The following is a 20269-nucleotide window of genomic DNA, read 5'->3' on the forward strand; positions in this document are numbered from 1 at the left end:
ACTCGACTCGACTTGGACTCGATTGTTTAAAGACTAGGACTTGACTCGACTAAGGTGGACTCAAACCCAACACTAGTAATAAGCGAAAACGGGGCTTATAAGCAACTCCTGTTTACATGTAACATGTATGTCAATGACATATGCTTAGCTATTACTCTGTATATTTTTGTCTATGAGTAAAACATATAGGCTGGTTGTATTCTACTCTTTAAGAGCTTTCCAACGACATATGCCGCCTGGTTATTTGATCAGTCTGATGTTTTTACTGATTGCAATAACATGTACAGTGCAAAATGTTTAATAAATTATCAAAACAGAACACTTCTGATATGGCTGCAAATTTCAAAGCACTTGTTCAGTTTTGGTCTAAGATTTAAAACAATACCTATTCTGTGTTGGTCAAGACTGTAGTTATTAATATTTTGATAATTATTTTTTAATTATTAACCCTTTAAACTTGAATTATGGGCCAATTTGAGCTTAAAGGTTTACTATCCATTACTTTTCCAGGCCTAAAATTCCCTGATATTTCCAGATTTTCCATGACCGTGGGGACCCTAAACCAAATATCAAATCCAATGTCATCACAGTTCTTAACAATTCCACCAGCTAACGTGCAGAGGAAAAGTGATGGGAGAAACCTCTAATGACCCTTGATACTCATTGATAGAAACCCATTTCAAATTCAGCCAATTTATTATCATTTTTAACATTTTGCACTTTTAATCACCAAGTGATAAGAGGAAAATGTCAAAGTACAAATGCCCCACAATATTTATGGAAACATCTTATTTCTGTTATGCAGAAGTTAGAAACATTCACTGAGTCAGGCTTGGAAAAAAGCGTTTGCCACGATGCTGACCACGTTGTATTTTAGACAGTCATTTTGTTTAAAAGGTGCCATTCCAATGCTCTTCGTGGTTGGAGATTGTGAGGGAAAGAGAAGAAATGGAATGTGAAGTGCAACTGAAGGCCGTATTTAAGAGTGTCCTGCTCCTGGATTTGATTATGGAGAGACCACTGAATGCTTTCCGTGCATCAGAAATGCAGTTTGACCTTCACAGCTATCCTGAAAGCACAAACTCCTCTCATTTTACATGCAAAGTCAACATGGACTTCTTGGCTGTGATAGAGGATGAATTTCTTTAAGAAAACATGCTCATTAAACCATTGCAACACACGTCTACATCAGGATCTTTGAATAACAAGCCAACTGTAGTGAAAACAAATTATTTTTTAGGAAAAGCTCACCTAAAAATGAAATTCTGACATAATTTACTGAAGTATTTTATTTTTATTTTCTTAAGTATTTCCTTATTCATCATTATGGAAAAGATCAGCATGAGAATTCCTCAAAACCTCTCTTTTTGTGTTTCATGGAAGATGGTGCCATGAGGATAAATAAATGATGGCAGAATTTCTATTTTGGGTCAGATAATTGCTTAAAAATGACCAAAACACCTTGCAATAAGAAATACAAAACAGTTCCATTTCTGTTTTTTTTTTGTTTTTTTTTTTTTGTTTTTTTAGTTCCTTGTCATTATGTTAAAAAATTAACAATCTGTTAGCATCCAAATATTTACAGAAGTCTCTTATTACAAGGAAGCAGTGTTATAATGTGTTACAAGTTTTAAAAAGGCACACGTATATATAATTCATAAGAAACTAGCAAAAACAAACATTTGTCATTTTTTACAGAATTTACAAAAGCATCAACACTTCTCTGCGGACTCCGCGGTAAAGAAAAGCCAAAAAAAATAAAATAAAAGCATGCCTACTTTAGTAATCTTTAGTCTGTTTGATTCTATTTTTCTAAATTCGTTGTTTTACATAAAGCAGACATCTATACCAGTTAAAGAAATTAAGTTTACATCTGTTAAAAAGGCCAGAAACACTCTACACAAGTATGCAAACATACTGTAGACGCCTTGGTAAACGTGTTGTAAGCACATGGTCTTATTGTACATAACATGCATGCTTGTCTTACTGTGGCGGTAACAAACATTGGTACTTAAGGGGGCGATAGAGTTAACTTCAAATGTCTGTGCCATTAAACCCAATGTGTTTATTATTTTAGGTAGCTAGCTTTAAACATGTTGACAAATGAGTGTGTGCTACAGTATAATATATTACTAAATAGGCAAAAGAAGAAAAGACATCATGAAAGGTTGTTTTGCGGAATGCAACAACACGTGAAATCAAGCTTGTGCAGCTAGAATCGTTTGCGCTCACGTACTTCTAAGAAAGCAATGCAGAGTTGCGTTGTTTTGCAGTATGAATTGCATTCCGACACATTTCAGAACACGACACATGAAATTGAACTTGCGTAGCTAGAACAGTGTTGGGTAAATTACTCAAAAGTAATCCATTACAAATTACTTCTATATTTTGTAATCAGATTACTAATTACTTTACTTTTAAATTACTTTCTAAAGCACTTTTCACAGAGTTTTAGTTTTTTTGCTCAACGAATTTAAAATAATGTCTATATTTCCTCCTTGATCAGTTGTACCCAAATACCTCACATTTCTCCCTTACTATTACTTATTATGGGGCGTACACTCTTCAGCTGTCACAGAAACGCAAAGAGATGTACATACACCGATGAGCCAAAACATTATGACCACTCACATGTGAAGCGAATTACGTTGATCATCTCCTAACAAGGCCACATATCAAGGTCTGGGTAGATTATATGGTAAGCGAACAATCAGTTCTCGTAGTCTCGTAGTGTTGAATGCAGCAGAAATGGGCAGGAGTAAAGACCTGTGCGACTTTGACAAGGGCCAAACTGTTATGGCCAGATGACTGGGTCAGAGCATTTCTGAAATGGCAAGGCTTGTGGGGTGCTCCCATTCAGCAGTGGTGAGTACCTATCGACAGTGGTCTGAGGAGGGACAAACCACAAACCGGCGACAGGGTGTTGGGCGCCCGAGGTTCACTGACGCGTGAGGGCAACAAAGGCTATCCCGTCTGGTCCGAGCCAACAGAAGGTGTACTGTGGCACAAGTCAAAGAAAATTTTAATGACAGTTACGGGAGGAATATGTCACAACACACAGTGCATTGCACCCTGCTGTGTATGGGGCTGCGTAGCCACATAATGGTCAGAGTCTCCATGATAACCCTTGTCCACAATCGAAAGTGCCTACAATGGGCACGTGAGCATTGAAATGGACCTGGTAGCAGTGGAAGTAGGTCGTATGGTCCGATGAGTCCCGCTTTCTTTTACATCACTTGGAGGGCCATGTATGTGTGCGCCATTTACCTGGGGAAGTGATGGTACCAGGATGCACTATGGGAAGACGACAAGCCAGTGGAGGGGGCGTGATGCTCTGGGCAATGTACTGCTGGGAAACCCTGGGTCCGGCAATTCATGTGGACATCATTTTGACACGTGCCACCTACCTAAACTTTATTGCAGACCAGGTACACCCTTCATGGCAATGGTATTCCCTGATGGCAGTGGCCTCTTTCAGCAGGATAATGCGCCCTGCCACACTGCACACATTGTTCGGGGATGGTTTGAGAAACATGATGAAGAGTTCAAGGTGTTGCCCTGGCCTCCAAATTCCGCAGATCTCAGTCTGATTGAGCATCTGTGGGATGTGCTGGACCAACAAGTCCGATCCATGGCAGCTCCACCTCGCAACTTACAGGACTTGAAGGATCTGCTGCTAATGTCTTGGTGCCAGATACCACAGGACAACTTCAGGGATCTTGTAGAGTCCATGCCTTGGCAGGTCGGTGCTGTTTTTGCGGCACGCGGAGGACCAACAGCATATTAGGCAGGTGGTCATAATGATTTGGCTCATCAGTATATTTACATAATTCATGTTTTAAATTCTACATAAATAGTACTATTTTAGAAAAGTGTAACTCAAGTAATGTACAGTACTTCAGTAATTCGTTTAATTGTAAGTAACTAATCTGATTACTAGAATTTAAAATGTCATGTGTTACTCTAATTTTGACTTAAAGGTAATTACATTACAGTAACTAATTATTCTGTAATCAGATTACACTCAACACTGAGCTAAAAGCACTTGTGTTTATGTACTTCCAAGAATGCAATTCATAGTTGTGTTTTCTAAAACAATGACACTTGAAATTAAACTTGCATTGCTAGCATTTGCAGTCATGTACATGGATTGAGTATGTTTTGTTTCTAAGTCTGCTTAAAGCCAATGAAATGATCTAGCATACAAACAGAAATAGTGTTCCGTTTCTAGAGCCTCTTACTTGCGTCTACGGAAAAGTTAATAATAATAATACATTTCTTGGCTTCTTAGCCAAAGAATAAACATAACGTCCCAAACTTTCTGAATAAATGAATACATTACCATTTTCCATATGGCTTGAGGCATTTTTCATGGCCTTTTTGAACACCTCAGTCAATCACATCTTTCAGAACAACAAATCCCTGGGGTGCCGCTGGAATTTAGGTGAACAGATGTTCATCAAAGTATCTGGGTCGTGGTTTATTTTCTACACTGTTACCTTACGTTTCCATTTTTCTTCTTAAAGCAACACCAGAGTTGACTTTCTAATGACAGGAAAAGTGGTGCTGGCCTAAACAACAGCTCTTCTTTTGAGTTCACTGACAACACAGCAGGTTAAAACAGAACATAAACCTAGGAGGAAGTTGAGCAGTGTCTGAAAAAGATTTTCAGGAGAAGTTTCAGTTTGCTTTTCTCATTCCCACATGGATTGCAAGATTGGGTTGGTCATGTCGAATCCTTGGCGAAAAACTTGTGTGTGTGTTTGTCTTATGTTTAGACCAGTTCAACTTTAGAGTTGGGGTACACGGCCACCACATCATAGCCTTCAGGGGGTTGCACACGTGCCTTGGCATGGGTCTCACAATACAGATTGTCATCAATGAAGAAATATCCTCTCTGCTTTAGATTGAGCCCACAGTCATCACACATGAAACAATCAGGATGATAGAGCTTGTCTCTGGCTTTCACGATGGTTCCACTGTGTGTGTAAAGACAAATATGTGTGACTATATGCAAGACAGTTCTTATATGCAAGTTATTATAACTTATAATGCTGGCACTTTAGTGTCACTTTAAAGTCATATTTGCCAAAATGTAGACATTTCAGACAGACAGACAGATAGATAGAATTAGTGACGACATTTCAAATGTGAAATGTATTAAAATCCAATTTACCCTTTGCTAAGCTCCTCCCCCGTCCCATAGAAAAGAAGTGAGGATTTCCGCATAGTGGGATTACAATGCAATTTACAGTAAAATGTGCTTTTAAAATGTTTCCAATTAAATGGACATTATTCTTACACAGGCTGAAATGAAGTGACATCGCAAATAATTTTTATCTGCCATTTTTCTTAAAAAAACACTCATATTGTGGAGGATGAGTATTTAAGAGATTTAATGCCCAATGCAATGAATATGCAACCCATGAAGAGACTAGTTATTTCAGTCAACCTCCCAGTTAGACTTTGGGAAACGTGTAATGTTACTTTAATTGGTGCTGTTTTAGTGCATTTCTATCTTTTTACTGTGGAAGGCTTTGTTTGAAAATTTTTAATAAAGCATGATATTTTTACATCTTTCCTAAAAAGGAAATAAATGCATTTTGACAGGAAAAGAAGTATATTTAGAGTAAAATTTCAGTACTTACAGTCCAGTACTTTAAAAATATGTGATTAATCGTGATTAACTAGGAAACATTATGCGATTATTCGAAATTTTTTATCAACTGACAACACTATTAAAATATGATAAAAAATCAAGGAAAACACTAACAACATTCACCTGCAAATGTCCTTACTGATGTCATGTTATGCTGACACATTTTAATCCACAACATGACTATATTACATACTTCAAGATTTATTTCAACACTTTACCTTTATGTTCCCTTTGTAAAGGGTTTATAAAGGGGTTCTAATAATTCATTTACCAATGATTTATACATCACTGATTTTCCCATTATAACATCCTGAACAAAAATGGTGACCATAATGCAATACTTGCCATACAGTGAGCCATTTTTCCTCATGTTATAAATGCTTAATAACAATTATTCAATACAATACAATAACATTTTTAAAAACAACAGCAGTTTACCAAATTGCTCTCCAGATAATTAAAAAAGAAACATAAAATTAAAATACATCATACATTCAAAAGACTCATTAACACCATTGACGTTGCTCAGCTTCAAAAGCCAAAATAAATAAAGGTTTTGAAGACGAGATTTAGATTTTATAGAGAAAAGTCTCTATAGTTGGCGAGGAGCTTTTAGTAACCTATGAGTAGTAACCTATAAAACCTATTAGTAACCTATGAAAATGTACCTTAATGTAAATGGAACACATATGAAGAATTTATTAAGTTGCCAAATATTGAGACATTTTACCAAATGTTGGAAATGCTTAATAACAATTATTCAACATTAGTAACCTATGAAAATGTACCTTATTGTAAAGTGGAAACATATGAAGAATTGATTAAAGAGTTTCCAAATAGTGAATAATTTAACCTCACATGTTATAAATGTTTAATATCACTTAGTCAACATTAGTAACATAAGAAAATGTAGCTTAAAGTAAAGTGTCCACATATAAAGTATTTATTAAGGAGTTGCCAAAATTAGAAACCTGTATACATAAAGTTGAGTATAGTTTAATGGTGAATAGGCTGCAATGTAACATACTGTAAATGATGAATTGGGGCATTTGATGTTTTTGATTAATATAAATATTAAAAAGTGTACAGTATATATTAAGCATTTATAACATGTAAGATTTTTAATGGTGTTTGCTCACTATCAAGCAAGCATTGCATGAGTCACCCATTTTATTCATGTTGTTATAACTGTATATTAATTATTTGTAATGGATTTGTAAATGGCTTATTAGATTTATAAACCCTTAACAATGGGTACATTAATGTAAAAAACAATATTTTACTATTTTTTTGGAAATATTTCTGTAAAATTCCACCAAAAACTTACAAGACTTTCATAACTTACCATAGAAAAGTGCAAGGTTTGGTCAGTAATGTTTTTAAGGCAGGGCTTAGCAAAGGGTAAATTCCTTTATTCAATAGGCTTATCTAAAACAACATTGACCCAAACTAGATATAAAGAAACAGAAAGCTACTGCCGGGGACAAATGTGTTTTATGTCAAACTGATGGCTTGTTGGATCCATATCACTAAGCAAGTTCCTGTTATAATTATATAGGTCAAATTATGAACAGGTGTAGTTGTGGAGCTAATATAGTGGCCCCCAAAAGTATTCTTTTTACCAAATCAAAATATGACATTAATTTATTATTATTAAAAGTGTCATTTGCAAACAAAAGATGCTAGAACGTTTCTCAAAACTAATTTTACTTTTAAGGCCACTGTATACCAGCATTTATACTTATATTGCCACTGCTGCACCCTACCTCTGTTAACTGCAACTGATTCCAACTATTACAATGGATACATTGTTTCACTCTACTGTGGAAGTAACTTATCATATGACATCACTGTTTACTTAAGAGCATTGTTAATGGGAACTACAGAGAACTTGTGTCCTGTGGGAACGTGCAGACGGTAATAAAGTGATTTACAGTAATACCTGGATCACCGGTGCAAAGGGGTGTGGCCACATGTTGCAGCAGGTCTAGTTTCATTTGACAATTACGTAATATTGTACCAATGTATGACTACTGTACGTTAGTGTGTACTCTAAAGTCTTTATTTATGTGAGAGTGTTTTGTCTGAGTATAATAGCCAAAATATTGGCCATTGAAACTGGTTCAACTGGATCAGCTGAATTGGTGATTACAAACATTTAGAAAAATTGATGAGCAGCACTATTTGACACACTTACACAATGCCATTAGCACAGCGCGTGCACTGGGGCAGCTTCTGTAGTCCAGGGATGGGAGTGAGAGGAGCGCTGATGGGGCTGCACAGTTTTGGTACTGGAGATTTGACTGGAGAACGCAAGCCTCTTACTGAATGTTTCTCCACTGGAGAAATCCCTGAAAGTCAAACAGTGACATATTGATTGATATACCAGTATACAGTGTGTCATGCATGTATTTTTTTAAGGGGGCACTAGTGGTCAGGGGCACTTTGTGCGATAAGAGGCTATAGTTATTTAGCCTATTTATTTGTTGAGTATCTGTATGTTACCCTGTTACAGGGCTCAGCTTAATGTCCATACATCCCTTTGAAACACTTCTGATTGGGGACACATAGACATAATCATTCAGCGTAATTATCCATGGGTTCCTTAACACTGACTAGTCGACTAATAGCTCAGACAAAGCAGCGATTAGTTGATGGTTTTGCACATACCTACTTTTTACCTGCAAATTCTGTATTACTGAGTGAAACAATTGTCAGGTCAGACACAACTGTTCTTCAATAAACATTTCTTTTTGAAAAAAGCAGTTAAAACACAGCTAAATATATCACAACATAATATCGCAATACTTTAAAAATCACAATACATATAGAATGGGCCACTAAATATTGTTGTAATATTGAATCAGGAGGTCTGAGGAGGTCTGTGGAGGTCTGTGGCAATTCCCAGCCCTAATATATACTATAGCTGTGTGTAAATTCTTTAAAAGTTCTCCTTTTGTGTTCCTTGCAAAAAATAAAAGCAAGCAGGTTTGGAAAGACATGAGGGTGGGGTTTTTTTGGGTGAACTATTCCTTTAGACAGCATATCCAATGTATTTTAAGAAGGTTTGTTTAGCATTAAACAGAGAAATCTCCTAATACCCAAGACCAGGAAACAAAACATGCCTTTAGCAGCTGTCCCAGAAATGAGAGCTGAATTGAATTAATGTGCTTCACACTTCAATCCCATGTCAGATACTATTCACCACGCAGACATAACTGAAAATCGCTGATGCGTGTTAGCTTCTGGGCATGGCTGCAGCCGAGGCACTGGACCAAGTGTGGTCTACGGCTGCCAAGGCCTCCTCCTATCGCCACTCTTTTGAGCTCAGTCTGAAACCAGTCCTGGCATAGCACGAGCTCAGCGGAAAAAAGGGTGATGACTAAAGAAAAATCCCATATTAAAGGACAAGTTCACCCGAAAATAAAAATTATGTCATTAATTATTTACCCTCATGTCGTTCCAAACCAGCATGATTTTCTTTCTTCTGGAAAACACAGAAAGAAAAAATAAACCTTTTTCTCTGCATGAAATGACAAGAAATGGGGACTGGAAATAGCACTGTGTGAGTAACAGACCCAAAAAAAGTAATTATTAACTGAAAATCTTGACATTTGTACTCGCTCCATTTGCACTATTATTAGGGGCCAAGCCCCGAAGGGTATCTGGTAGTTTTCTGCTTATTTGATTATTCTTCCGCCATTGAAGTCTATGGCAGCCCATAGAGCCATATGGTAAAAATTTGACACAAAGATAGAAGCGAGTCTGAATATTTCTAGTGGCAAATTTGGGGTCTCTATCTCAAACCGTCTAGCACCATCAACAGGTCAAATTTCAGGCTTATAACTTTTTCAGTATCCATCCGACTAGATTTTGCAGCATTTTGAATTTTAACTAAAAATACTCCTACAAATTTTGTCTGATTTTCAAGAAATTTTACTCTTCAAACCGAGTCACACAAAAGTTATTCCTTTTTTAATATTCAAACCCATTTCTGAGCAACAACAAAGATGGCAAACAGGAAGAAAGGCTGTATTTTTGCAACACTTTCGTGTAATGAATCACAGCTTAGTATATGTCATCACCACAATGACCAGAGGTTACATGAGCAGTCTGGGGACTACACCACCTACTAGTGAAGAAATATGGAAAAATACTATTTTTGATTCTGAACAGATCTGCCTAAATACATGAGACTGGTCCCTTTAGATTCCTTGAGTCGAATAATACCCAATGTTCCTGGGTCGGCCATATAACATGTCAGCCATAATAAATTGTTCCGTAAACCACTGTTTTGGCGTACCAAGACTAAACTTAGTATGTGTTATTGGCACCATACCCTGAGGGTACTTGAAAAGGTTGGCCAAACATATAACAAAGTTGATAAATATGCTTAAACTTTAAATTATTTTGGGCTATTGTCATGAGTCTTATCTAGTTATATTCCTTGGGTCATGCAGAATACAATGATACCAATGTTGCCATGATCGGCCATATTACCACTTTAACCCTTTAGTCTCTGAGGGTGTTTTTAAAGATTTCCTGTTTCAGTGGCATGCACAAAATTAAAGGCTTATACCTCGAGAAAAAAAAAAAACAACAAAAAAACCCCAAAAAAACAAAAAACAAAAAAACAAGGAGGGTCAAGTATTTGGTATCATTTTAAAGAAAAGTTTTCACATTTTATAATGATATAGATTATGATACATTCTGAGACTCTCAACCTAAGAAACTGTTGAAAATCTTTTTCTTATTTTTCTGATTTTACATTATATATCTCAGCATGTAAATAAGGTAGCTCCGAAAAACTGCTTTTGTTTTGTTCCCAATCATGTCACCTGTAACCGAGTAAAAGTTTGTGTTGATACGAAAAACAGTCAAAAGTTATAGCATTACAAATACATCTCCAAGTGTCCAAAAGCTTCTCTAAATAAATACAACAAAACAATTGTACATAAAAAACTAATTAGACATGCAAACACAACAATGACTTAAGGTTTGTATAGCAAGAAGACATGATTTTAGTCATTAAATTTCACAGAACGAGTTTCATTCTGTGCCATTTGAGTCATCACTAAGTCTGTGTCGTGTATTTGGCGCCATCTCCTGGTGGCCATATGGAATTAAAGTTATTGATCACATGCCTCTCTGCCCAAATATGGAGGACTATCACCACCGATAGGAGCAATCTAAACCCAATCTGATTGGTTTAGTGTTCCATGATGCTACATCATTTCCGATGATGTCATCTGATCCAGGAAAGCTAACGTGTTTGTAGCCAGACAGCAAGATGCCAGATAGCCAGATGCTATGTGCATATTGTGCTTTGTATGGGTTATCTAATGACCTATGCATCCGATTACTTTGTGTGTGGGCTCGTTGTACAGATAATCGCCTCCTCTAAGTAACGATGTGTGATATTGTATGTTCTGTTTATTTTTAGGGAAGTTATAAGCAAAAATGTGGCATATAAGCAACACCTGTTCACATGAAACACGTCAAAGACATATACTTAGCTATTACTCACTATATTTTTGTCTGTGAGTAAAACAAATAGTCTGGTTGTATTCTACTCTTTGAGAGCTTTCCAACAACATATGACACATGGCTCTTTGATCAGTTTGTTATTTTTACCAATTAAATAATATGTGCAGTGCAAAATTGTTAAAAATGGAACAGTTCTGATTCGTCTGCAAATTTCAAAGCACTTGTTCAGTTTTGGTCATAATACCTACATGCATTGTAAAGTAGAGCTACTAAGCTTTCAAACGATACCTATGTTGTGTTGGTCAAGATAGTATTTATTAACATTTTGATTATTTCTTCTCACCCATCCGAGTTTAAAGGTTTAAATTATAATATAAACTGTTTTTTCTCTCCTCCTCCTACAAATCTAGTCCAATCTCCACCAAATTTCACTGATGATCTTCAGACCAAGGTGCACAAAAGTAATCATTTTAATTTTTTCTATTCTAAGCCATTGCCAAGAAATGGCATCACGAATGTGACAGTGAGTATTTTCATTTACAGTTTTCATAGCACCACAGAGACACAGTGTTTACAGTTTTAAAAAATATTAACTTATGAATAGCTTACTTATAGTTGTCTCTGCAAATTAAGCTGGGATAGAAGAAAGTATTTTAACACCGAAAACGTTACACACTACAGCTTTAAACTGCTTCGCCAAAAAATCATCACCAGGGATGATATATCCTATTAATTTCACTTGTATTGGATCTGTTGCTGTTGTGCTTGGCCCTGTAATTGCTGCTTGCAGCTGTATTATACTATCTATTTTCATTTTTGGGTGAAATATCCCTTTAAGTGCGGAACAATTATGGATACATTTTACAATGGTGTCTGCCTCAGCTATCTGACTGTTGATGTGCCAAAGTGAGATCGTTCACTCTGCGTTTCTCACAGACACTTGCTGGGGCAACTTCAAACCTGTCGACAAATACCTCTAATTACACACTTAAACAGTATAGACTTAAGCCCTGTGTCTCCATACTGGTTTAATTCAGCATGTGAGAGATGATAGGATGTTAAGTTTAGTCTTTTCAACTCCTTCCCTTCAACCACCTTTCATATAGAGACCACTTTTCATGATCCAATCAATTCTTGATGGTTAAAATCAAGTCTCATTTCAACTCCTTGGTTTACGAAGGCCATTTCATTATGACTTAAATGCTGTCTTGTCAAGATTTATTGTTCTCTAATTTATTTTTACCTTCTGTGTGGAGTGCTCTCATGCATTCATTAAAACAGATTATGATAACAATGAAAAGAAAACTGAATATGACTAAGATATAAAGACAGTAAAACTGATGTGTGGGTGTACTGAGTATTCTGAATGCTAGTTTGTTTGTAAAGCTTAAAAAACATGTTAACTATGATAAATAAAGTGGGTATAATGTTCTGTTTGATGAAAACAGATATATAGTGCTGCTTAACTTTGGAGAAATTACTTCTATTTTTAGATGCATGCAACTCCTCATTCAGTCAGTTTGAGATTTCATTCCAGTGACTTTCAACACAGCGGCAATAATGAAGACTGCATAAGTGGTATTATGGTTATTCAAAATGGTCTGTAGCTACACAAAATGATGAATATATTGTACTTGCATATTCTGTTGGTGTTTGATGAACAAATCTTAGCAGGGTGGATAACCAGGAAAGGAACATCAGACATAAAAAGGTCAAGAGGCCGAGAGCCTTCTAACTTCATTCATTATATGGCACTTCTTCAGAACATCATATATAACTGACTTGTAGAACACTGTAATGAAGGAACTGACAACTTATTAAATGATCTTTGGCAGTGTGTCCATTTTAAGAGAGATATAAATAAATAAAACTAACCCCCATCCTCTGCTTCCAGGATTCCCTGCAGGTATTTAAAGGATCCAGATTGTTTGGGAGCTGACACCGGTTCCTCATAGTCCTGAAGCATCCTGTAGACATCTGACTGTGTGTCGACCCCGTTGCGGCTGCCTGATGAATTCACTGGCGGTTCAGGGCTGAAACTGAGAGGGAAACATATCCACATGTATTTCTGGAGTAATTGGGGTACTTTCATATTGTTGGTCACTCAGGAGCAGGGGAGCTCTTATAAGGTGCCGGTACGCAGTGTTGTAGTACTTGAGACCAGGACTCGGTCTTGGACTCGGTCTCGAGACCATATTTTTATGGTCTTGGCCTTGTCATGGACTCAGTCTTGACTCGGACTTGAACATGTATGGACCTGGACTTTCTCCTAAGGCCAGTCGATTCCCTTCAAAATATATACCATGAGTGCCTCGACTTATCTGACAAATGTTTCTCTGAAATGGAATAATAATAGTACACTAAAGCTGGTAGTTTGAATTGCATTGCAAAGCCACATATGCAACTTGCACCTTTAATTTTAGTTTTTCATTGATATATTGCTAACACTAACATGTCATAATTGTAACACAATTGTGTTCACTTAAGCAAGGATGTGGCTTTTATTTCATTTTTATTTTTTACTGGTAATATTGTTTAACAAACATAAGCTTAAGAAAATAATATATGAGGTATATTTGATATATGAGCCTAGAGTCAATAGTTGTTTAAACATTAACTATACATTTAACACATTCATTAAGAGTCTTGTCTCAGATTGAGCATCTTCTGGTCTCGGTCTTGACTCGTCAAAAAGAGCCGCCCGACTTTTTTTTTTAATTCTGCATTTTGTGACGTCTTAGCTCCAGTGGCATTACGGAATAGTAAAGTGTCCAGTGGATGTGCACTTCAGAATCGCGGTGGATGTAGTAAGTCATCCAGGTATTTTTTTGTCTACTTATGAATACTGAAGAATCGGCCATACTGCTCCATTGAAATACTGATTTTGGCATACTATATAGTAGTATACATATTCTGTCACAGGGGTAATCTAGACAAAGTGTGACTACTTTTGAAGAAGCTCAAACTTTCCATTTCAGTGAATTGATTCAAAACTCAGATTCATCGATTCAACTCGAAAACAATACTTGACAATAATGGCTCTTTGGCTGAAATGATGGTTCCACTGATTGAAGAAAAAAAAAACCACACCCTTCAAATACATCAATATTGAGATCAAATATTGGTTTCCTTGAAACCAACTACCCCAACTACGGGCTCTATTTTCGTGAGTGTGCAAAGCACAGTGCTTCACGCCACAACCGTGCGCAACATTGTCTGCATTTATACTACATGTGGCATCATTTTAAAATTAGTTAATTGATTATAACCTTAACCTCGGAGATACAGTCTTCAAAGTTATCAGTTTTTGACATTAATACAATAACCTAGCTAGTTAAAATCTCCTTAGCTGACACACCTGATTGTAAATAAAGACTGTCACGTCCAAACCACACCCATGGTCAGTTTTAATCAATCATCAACACTCTTTGACAAGCCGAGTTCTCCTATGTTAATGAATTTCGGGGATGTGTTAAAAAAGTAGAAATATCACCAGACAAACACCTTAGCAGAACAAAAACGTCAGTGCATTTCCTCATAATTTGCATTTTATATGTATAAATTAGCCTTAAGCAAGTAAGTCATAAAGGTTTAGATCGACATGGGCGACAGGTTTAGAATGGTTTACAATTTTTATTGAGTGAACTATTCCTTCAACATTACCTCATTTTTAAAAAACATTGTGCAAAAGCTGTAATATCTTTGCAAAATGTCAACTGTAGTGTGCACGTGCTATGAATGAGGACAGAGCATGCACTTTGGAATTCCAACATGGGAAAATTCTCGCGATCACTTCCTTGATAAATCACTTTGTTTTTCACAGCCTTGTGAGAAACATAAATATTAATTTCTGGCAGCTGTACCATTGCAAGACCGGCTACAGAAGTTACCTTAAACTCAGTGTTGACTGCAGAGTGCGTGGCATGTGAACATGGCCAGCAAAAACATTGCAATATTGGGAATCCTCTCGGGGGGTTGTGTATGTGACCTGTAACAAGCTGAGACAGTTTTTATTGACATGCAAAAATGACACACCTGTTTGGAGAGCATAGACTGAGGCCTGCCATCTGCTTCGGTAGGGCACCGTTGCCGTTGTTGTGTGAATATAATCCAGCTGGATTGTTGTACATAGGTCTTGAGTTGCCGTTATTGCAGGGCACGCCGCAGGTAATTGGACTCTTGGGGGATGGGCTCTTGGGAAAGGGGCTATAGCCACTGCTGATTGGTCGGAAGGTCTGTTAAAAAAAGTGATTAGAATTATTAGCACCATATCACTTGGCATATTTTAGAATATTTAAATTTAAATGATATTAAGTTCAGTCATGGAACTCTACATGGCACAAGCTGACAGATTCTTTGAACATGAAATCTGTTAGCCAATCAGCTCGCACAAACCATTGTGCAAGGTGATAAGTCCTTTGACATATAATATGTTAGCCAATCAACTTGCATACGCTTTCTTTGTCGATCATTAAAATTGCTCAGTTGTTTGCAGGTAGGTCAGTTTCACTGTAGCAGGCTGCGAGAGGTTTTTCTTTTAAGCCCTCCTCCACCCCAGCATCACTTGTCTAAATCTGCTTTGCGGTGATTGTATGTATGTCTAATTGTGCTGTAGCAGCATGTCTGTTTATGTTCTAGCAATAGCAAGCCTTCGTACTTGCTCTGCAGCAGCAGCAGCAGCGTAAGCATGTTCAGTCCGCCAAGACAAGGGAACCACTAATCCAATACTGACGATTTTAGATTAATCGGGTATCAGTCTGTTAATTTGACTGTTAATAATGACTGTTAATTTTGCTGCTGCATTATTCAGTAGACTAGGTAACAAATGTTTCCTTAACAGGCTCCACATTTATGTAATTATTAGGGCTGTGAATCGATTTCTAAAGTTTTAACTAACTATTTGCACAGTTTTTTGTGATTAATCACGATTAATCAACCATGGTACATGGTACATTAAAACATACATTAAAATGTAATCAAATATATTTACTTTATACTTTGTCTCAGAGAACTTGAAAAAAAATTGGTTAATCATCATTTATTTGAATTATTTAAATAAGTACATGCTCATTAGACATTTTTACATGTACAAATCTTTGACATGCCATAAAATCAGCGGACATGCTGTAGTCAAAAGTTGGGTAAAATCTTCTGCCATTTTCCTGTCGACTTTTTTATAATAGTATCAAATGGGCAGATTCAATGTATAACAAGCTTTATTAGCAAGACAAACTTAAGTGTACAGTTTAACATAAAACAAATTTAATTCTTAAGTTTAATTTGCTGAAGTTTAATTTGCTTTTTTTTCTCTGGCTGCCATTCTGTCTCTATCGTACACACGCTGGCTCTCTCTTTCGCGGTTTCACTTTTGAAACTGGTTCAGATGACAATGAGTGAGCAATTTCAGGCATTGCGAAGAGCTACTGCAGCTTGCCCGTATCTCTCCCATACCTGGGTCACCACTTGCAGGTGAAGTCTCCATTCTTGTACAGTAAATCTACTCCCGTGTTTATCATGCCCAAGACATACGTTGCGCATAATGAATAAGCGGGCACTGCTCCACACAATCACTTTCTGTGCTAGGATGTACAATCGTGTCAAATGTTTTCCCTCATGAAAATGTATTAATGTCATAAACAGTTTATTATTAATCGTAGAAATTAACGCGTTCAATTTCCAAGCCCTATTATTTATGTTTTGTTTAGTTTGATGCTTTTTGTTTCTTTACACATAAAAGAGTACTCCCAATTAGTGTAACACACACACACACACACACACACAAAAGTCAAAATTGCAGCAATTTTTTTTCTAATGGTTTAAGTACCAAATGTGTATAGGGTCTTTAGAGACCTGAGGTATGTAAGAGTGTCAGGTTTTTTTTGCACTTCCATAAATGATTTTTTTTATGATTATTTCATATCTATTTAAATCACAGGATATCTATTTCTTTGTTTATTATAAGAGAATTTAGTACTATATTCATACAAATAAACACTATATCACGTTGATTTTCTGTGCAACAATGAACTATCAACAATAGTGAATTTTCAGTAACCCATAAGCATATACACATAAATATTATACATGCTATTTTGTACTCGAGGTGGCGCTGATGTTTCAGTGATTGATTTGATTTACATTTGACATTGCTAGCTGACATAGAAACAACATTGAAGTAAACTATAGCAAGTGTAACACATGAACAGTATGATATGACTATTGTCATTTGGGTGTACTACTGAAATAATATAAGTTGTTCATTTATTTAGACTCAAAAAGTGCCAGAGAAAAGTGTACAAGTGTAATGTATGTGTAAATTTGGTGTAGCTGATGTGTATCTTATGTGTAGATTATGTGTTATGTGTAGCTCAATATGTGTTTGACAGCCAGTTGCATCTCATGGAATTTCAGTGTGAAAATAATGAATCCTGTTCTGAATTTTTCCTGATTTGTTGCATTATCTCTTTCATTTATGAAAAATAAAACATAAAAATATATCACAATATATTTAGTTTTATTATTTTCTAATTGTCATATTTTGGGCATATGAGCATTTTGTACATCCATTTTTTATAGACATAAGTGCCAGGTCTCTAAAGTCCAGAATATGTAAGAGTGTTTGGGAAAATTACCATGCATTTAAGGGTTAAGAAAAAACAACACATGTATCGGATCGGGATTGTTATCGGCCGATACTGAGAGTTCGGGTATCAAAATCAGATCGGAAGAGAAAAAGTGGTATCGGTGCATCCCTAGCCAAGACCAAACCTACCAACATGCCATATCCATTATAACACCATAAATTTATTCAGAGAGTTGTCATGACTGAAATTCAGTTAACATGTATAAATAATTAGTTAGTGCTCCAGTGCTTTAACAATTAAGAAAAATGTTCTGAGACCCAGTTTACACCTCCTTGTCTACAAAAGTGGTCACAGAAGACACATCTGAGATGCATGTGTTGAGATATCAGTGTTAAAGATTAACTTTTGTACCATGCCCCCTGGATTTGATTTTTATGGGCATTTTTGTATGTCTCAGCTGTTCACTTGTGTTCGGATCGACCGAAATGGATGTTAATACCAGGTGCAACCGAGGCCTTACAGATGCACTAACAAAATTTGATAAAAGTAATGATAATCCACGATTCTAACAGAAAAACAGCCTTTGACTGGTTTACAGGTCTGGCATGCATCACAAAGAGCTTACTCAGGGATGGGTAAATATTTACTATTGCACACGGCTTCAATTCCCATCTTGCATATTTGCCTCTGGCCAACTCCACTTTTGATTACAAGCTGTAGTTGAATTTTCATGACATCTGCAATAATTGAGGGGGATTTCTGTTTGTGTGTTACTTAGCAAAATAGTGTTCTCCTTCAATTATGGAGTTGGGATATCATTTATTTTTTGATATACAGTGTGTGTGAAGCAACAAGCATGTTTGGATTCACTTTCTAGTATGTAAAACTGCATGCTGGCAATGACTGCCTAATCCATCCATATCACATTCAAAAAAACATTAAAAGAATAAGAAATTGTGTTCTGATTGTACTTACGGTGCTACATTATCTGTATATAGATACACTTTTTGTATATATACAAAAAGTGGCATTTGAAAATTAAACTGTAACAGAAATTCTCCCAGTTTCAATTCCACTGTAGTTGCTAGTAGGACTAGTCTGCACACTAAAAATGAAAACCATCTCAAATCCCCTGTATTACAGTATAAAGGGTTCCAAGGGCAACAATTCAGTATAGGGAACTAGACAAGAGTTTTATTGCATTCTTATCTTTGAGTGAATAGAAGCCAACTGCTCTTCTATTTTCTCATAAAAGTGTGCAGAGATATGTGGTGTAGTTTCCTCATTATTTCTAAGCAGTAGCATAATATAATAAATTGAAAGAGGCCATATCATACATTTTTAAATATTTTTTTCCCTCCCTAATGTCCATGTATAGTGTTAGTAAAGACTATTTGCTACAAAACAGTCATACTTTAGTTTTCACAACCATTGTACATTTGCTGCTGTGCCTTTAAGACTTCTATGTAAACTCCTTTGCATGTGCAATGAAACACAGCTTTGTTGTGCTCACACACGGGCTGCAGGTTTGCAGTCTGCTCCAATATAAGTTTAACCTCCCTCATCTTTCAATAACAGCCTCTTTGCAATGTTTGCATTGCATTGTGACAGATTCACAAGACAATCTAAACTGAAATGTGCCACTCAGACTGAAATGATCAGGGATCTTGATAAAAAATAAACGTTGTTATTCTTCAGAAAGGATCCACAGAGCGGCAGGTGCTACACACAGCCAGAAACAGCATAAGGTTGGAAAGACTTTACTTTTACCGTTAGTTCTTCATTCAGACTTAAAATACACCTCTTCTATGATTACCATATTTTCAATATCAGAATTATAATTCATTTTTATCATTTTTGAGGGCATAAAGTGACATATAAAATGTCAAGGTGGTCTAACTGTCCTGGACGAAATACTTAAAAAGTTTCTTCTGCAGAACACAAAGATTTTCAGAACAATTTCTCAGCTCTGTTGGTCCATACAATGCAAGTGAATCGGTATCAAAACTTTGAAGAACCAAAAGCACATAAAGGCAGCATAAACATAATCCATAAGACTCCAGAGGTTAAATCCATATCTTCTGAAGCGATATGATAAGTGTGGGTGAGAAACAGATCAATATTTAAGTTATTTTTTACTATAAATCTCCACTTTCACTTTCACATTCTTCTTTTTTTGTTTTTGTCGATTCTCATTCTTCGTGCACATCGCCACCTTCTGGGCAGGGAGGAGAATTTATAATAAAAAAGGACTTAAATATTGACCACGTTTACATGAACTTAAGAAACTGTTTATTCCAGGGTTTTTGCAGTAATCGGCATTCTAAAACATCATGTAAACAAGAACCCCAATTTCCTTATGCCGTTAAAGGGATTAAGAGAAAGCAGTTTAAAACATCCAGGTTTCTCCAAAAGAACGCAGCTTATGTGGTCATGTAAACACATAAGAGGCATTTTGATGGATGTTTGAAGAGTGTGTATCTGCGTGAACAGACTGGATAACAGACATCATAGGATGGAGCCAACACAGCGGAAAGAA

At 36.3% G+C, this 20269-nt stretch overlaps 2 protein-coding genes across 2 annotated transcripts in view; one reads left to right on the forward strand and one right to left on the reverse strand.

Moving 5' to 3' along the window:
• LOC127429162 (uncharacterized) overlaps positions 1–20269 on the forward strand; it is a 166742-nt gene that overhangs the window by 25288 nt on the left and 121185 nt on the right. The window lies entirely within an intron of this gene.
• Positions 655–20269, reverse strand: part of LOC127429147 (PDZ and LIM domain protein 4-like) — a 62838-nt gene continuing 43223 nt past the window's right edge. The window contains exons 4-7 of the mRNA XM_051678008.1: positions 15182–15381; positions 13022–13185; positions 7857–8010; positions 655–4979 (exon numbers count right to left, since the gene is read on the reverse strand). Of these exons, the coding sequence (XP_051533968.1) occupies positions 4775–4979; positions 7857–8010; positions 13022–13185; positions 15182–15381 (723 nt within the window). The 3' untranslated portion in view covers positions 655–4774. The remainder of the gene's footprint in view (positions 4980–7856; positions 8011–13021; positions 13186–15181; positions 15382–20269) is intronic.

Source organism: Myxocyprinus asiaticus, chromosome 38 (genome assembly GCF_019703515.2).
Source record: "Myxocyprinus asiaticus isolate MX2 ecotype Aquarium Trade chromosome 38, UBuf_Myxa_2, whole genome shotgun sequence".
Taxonomy (NCBI): domain Eukaryota; kingdom Metazoa; phylum Chordata; class Actinopteri; order Cypriniformes; family Catostomidae; genus Myxocyprinus; species Myxocyprinus asiaticus.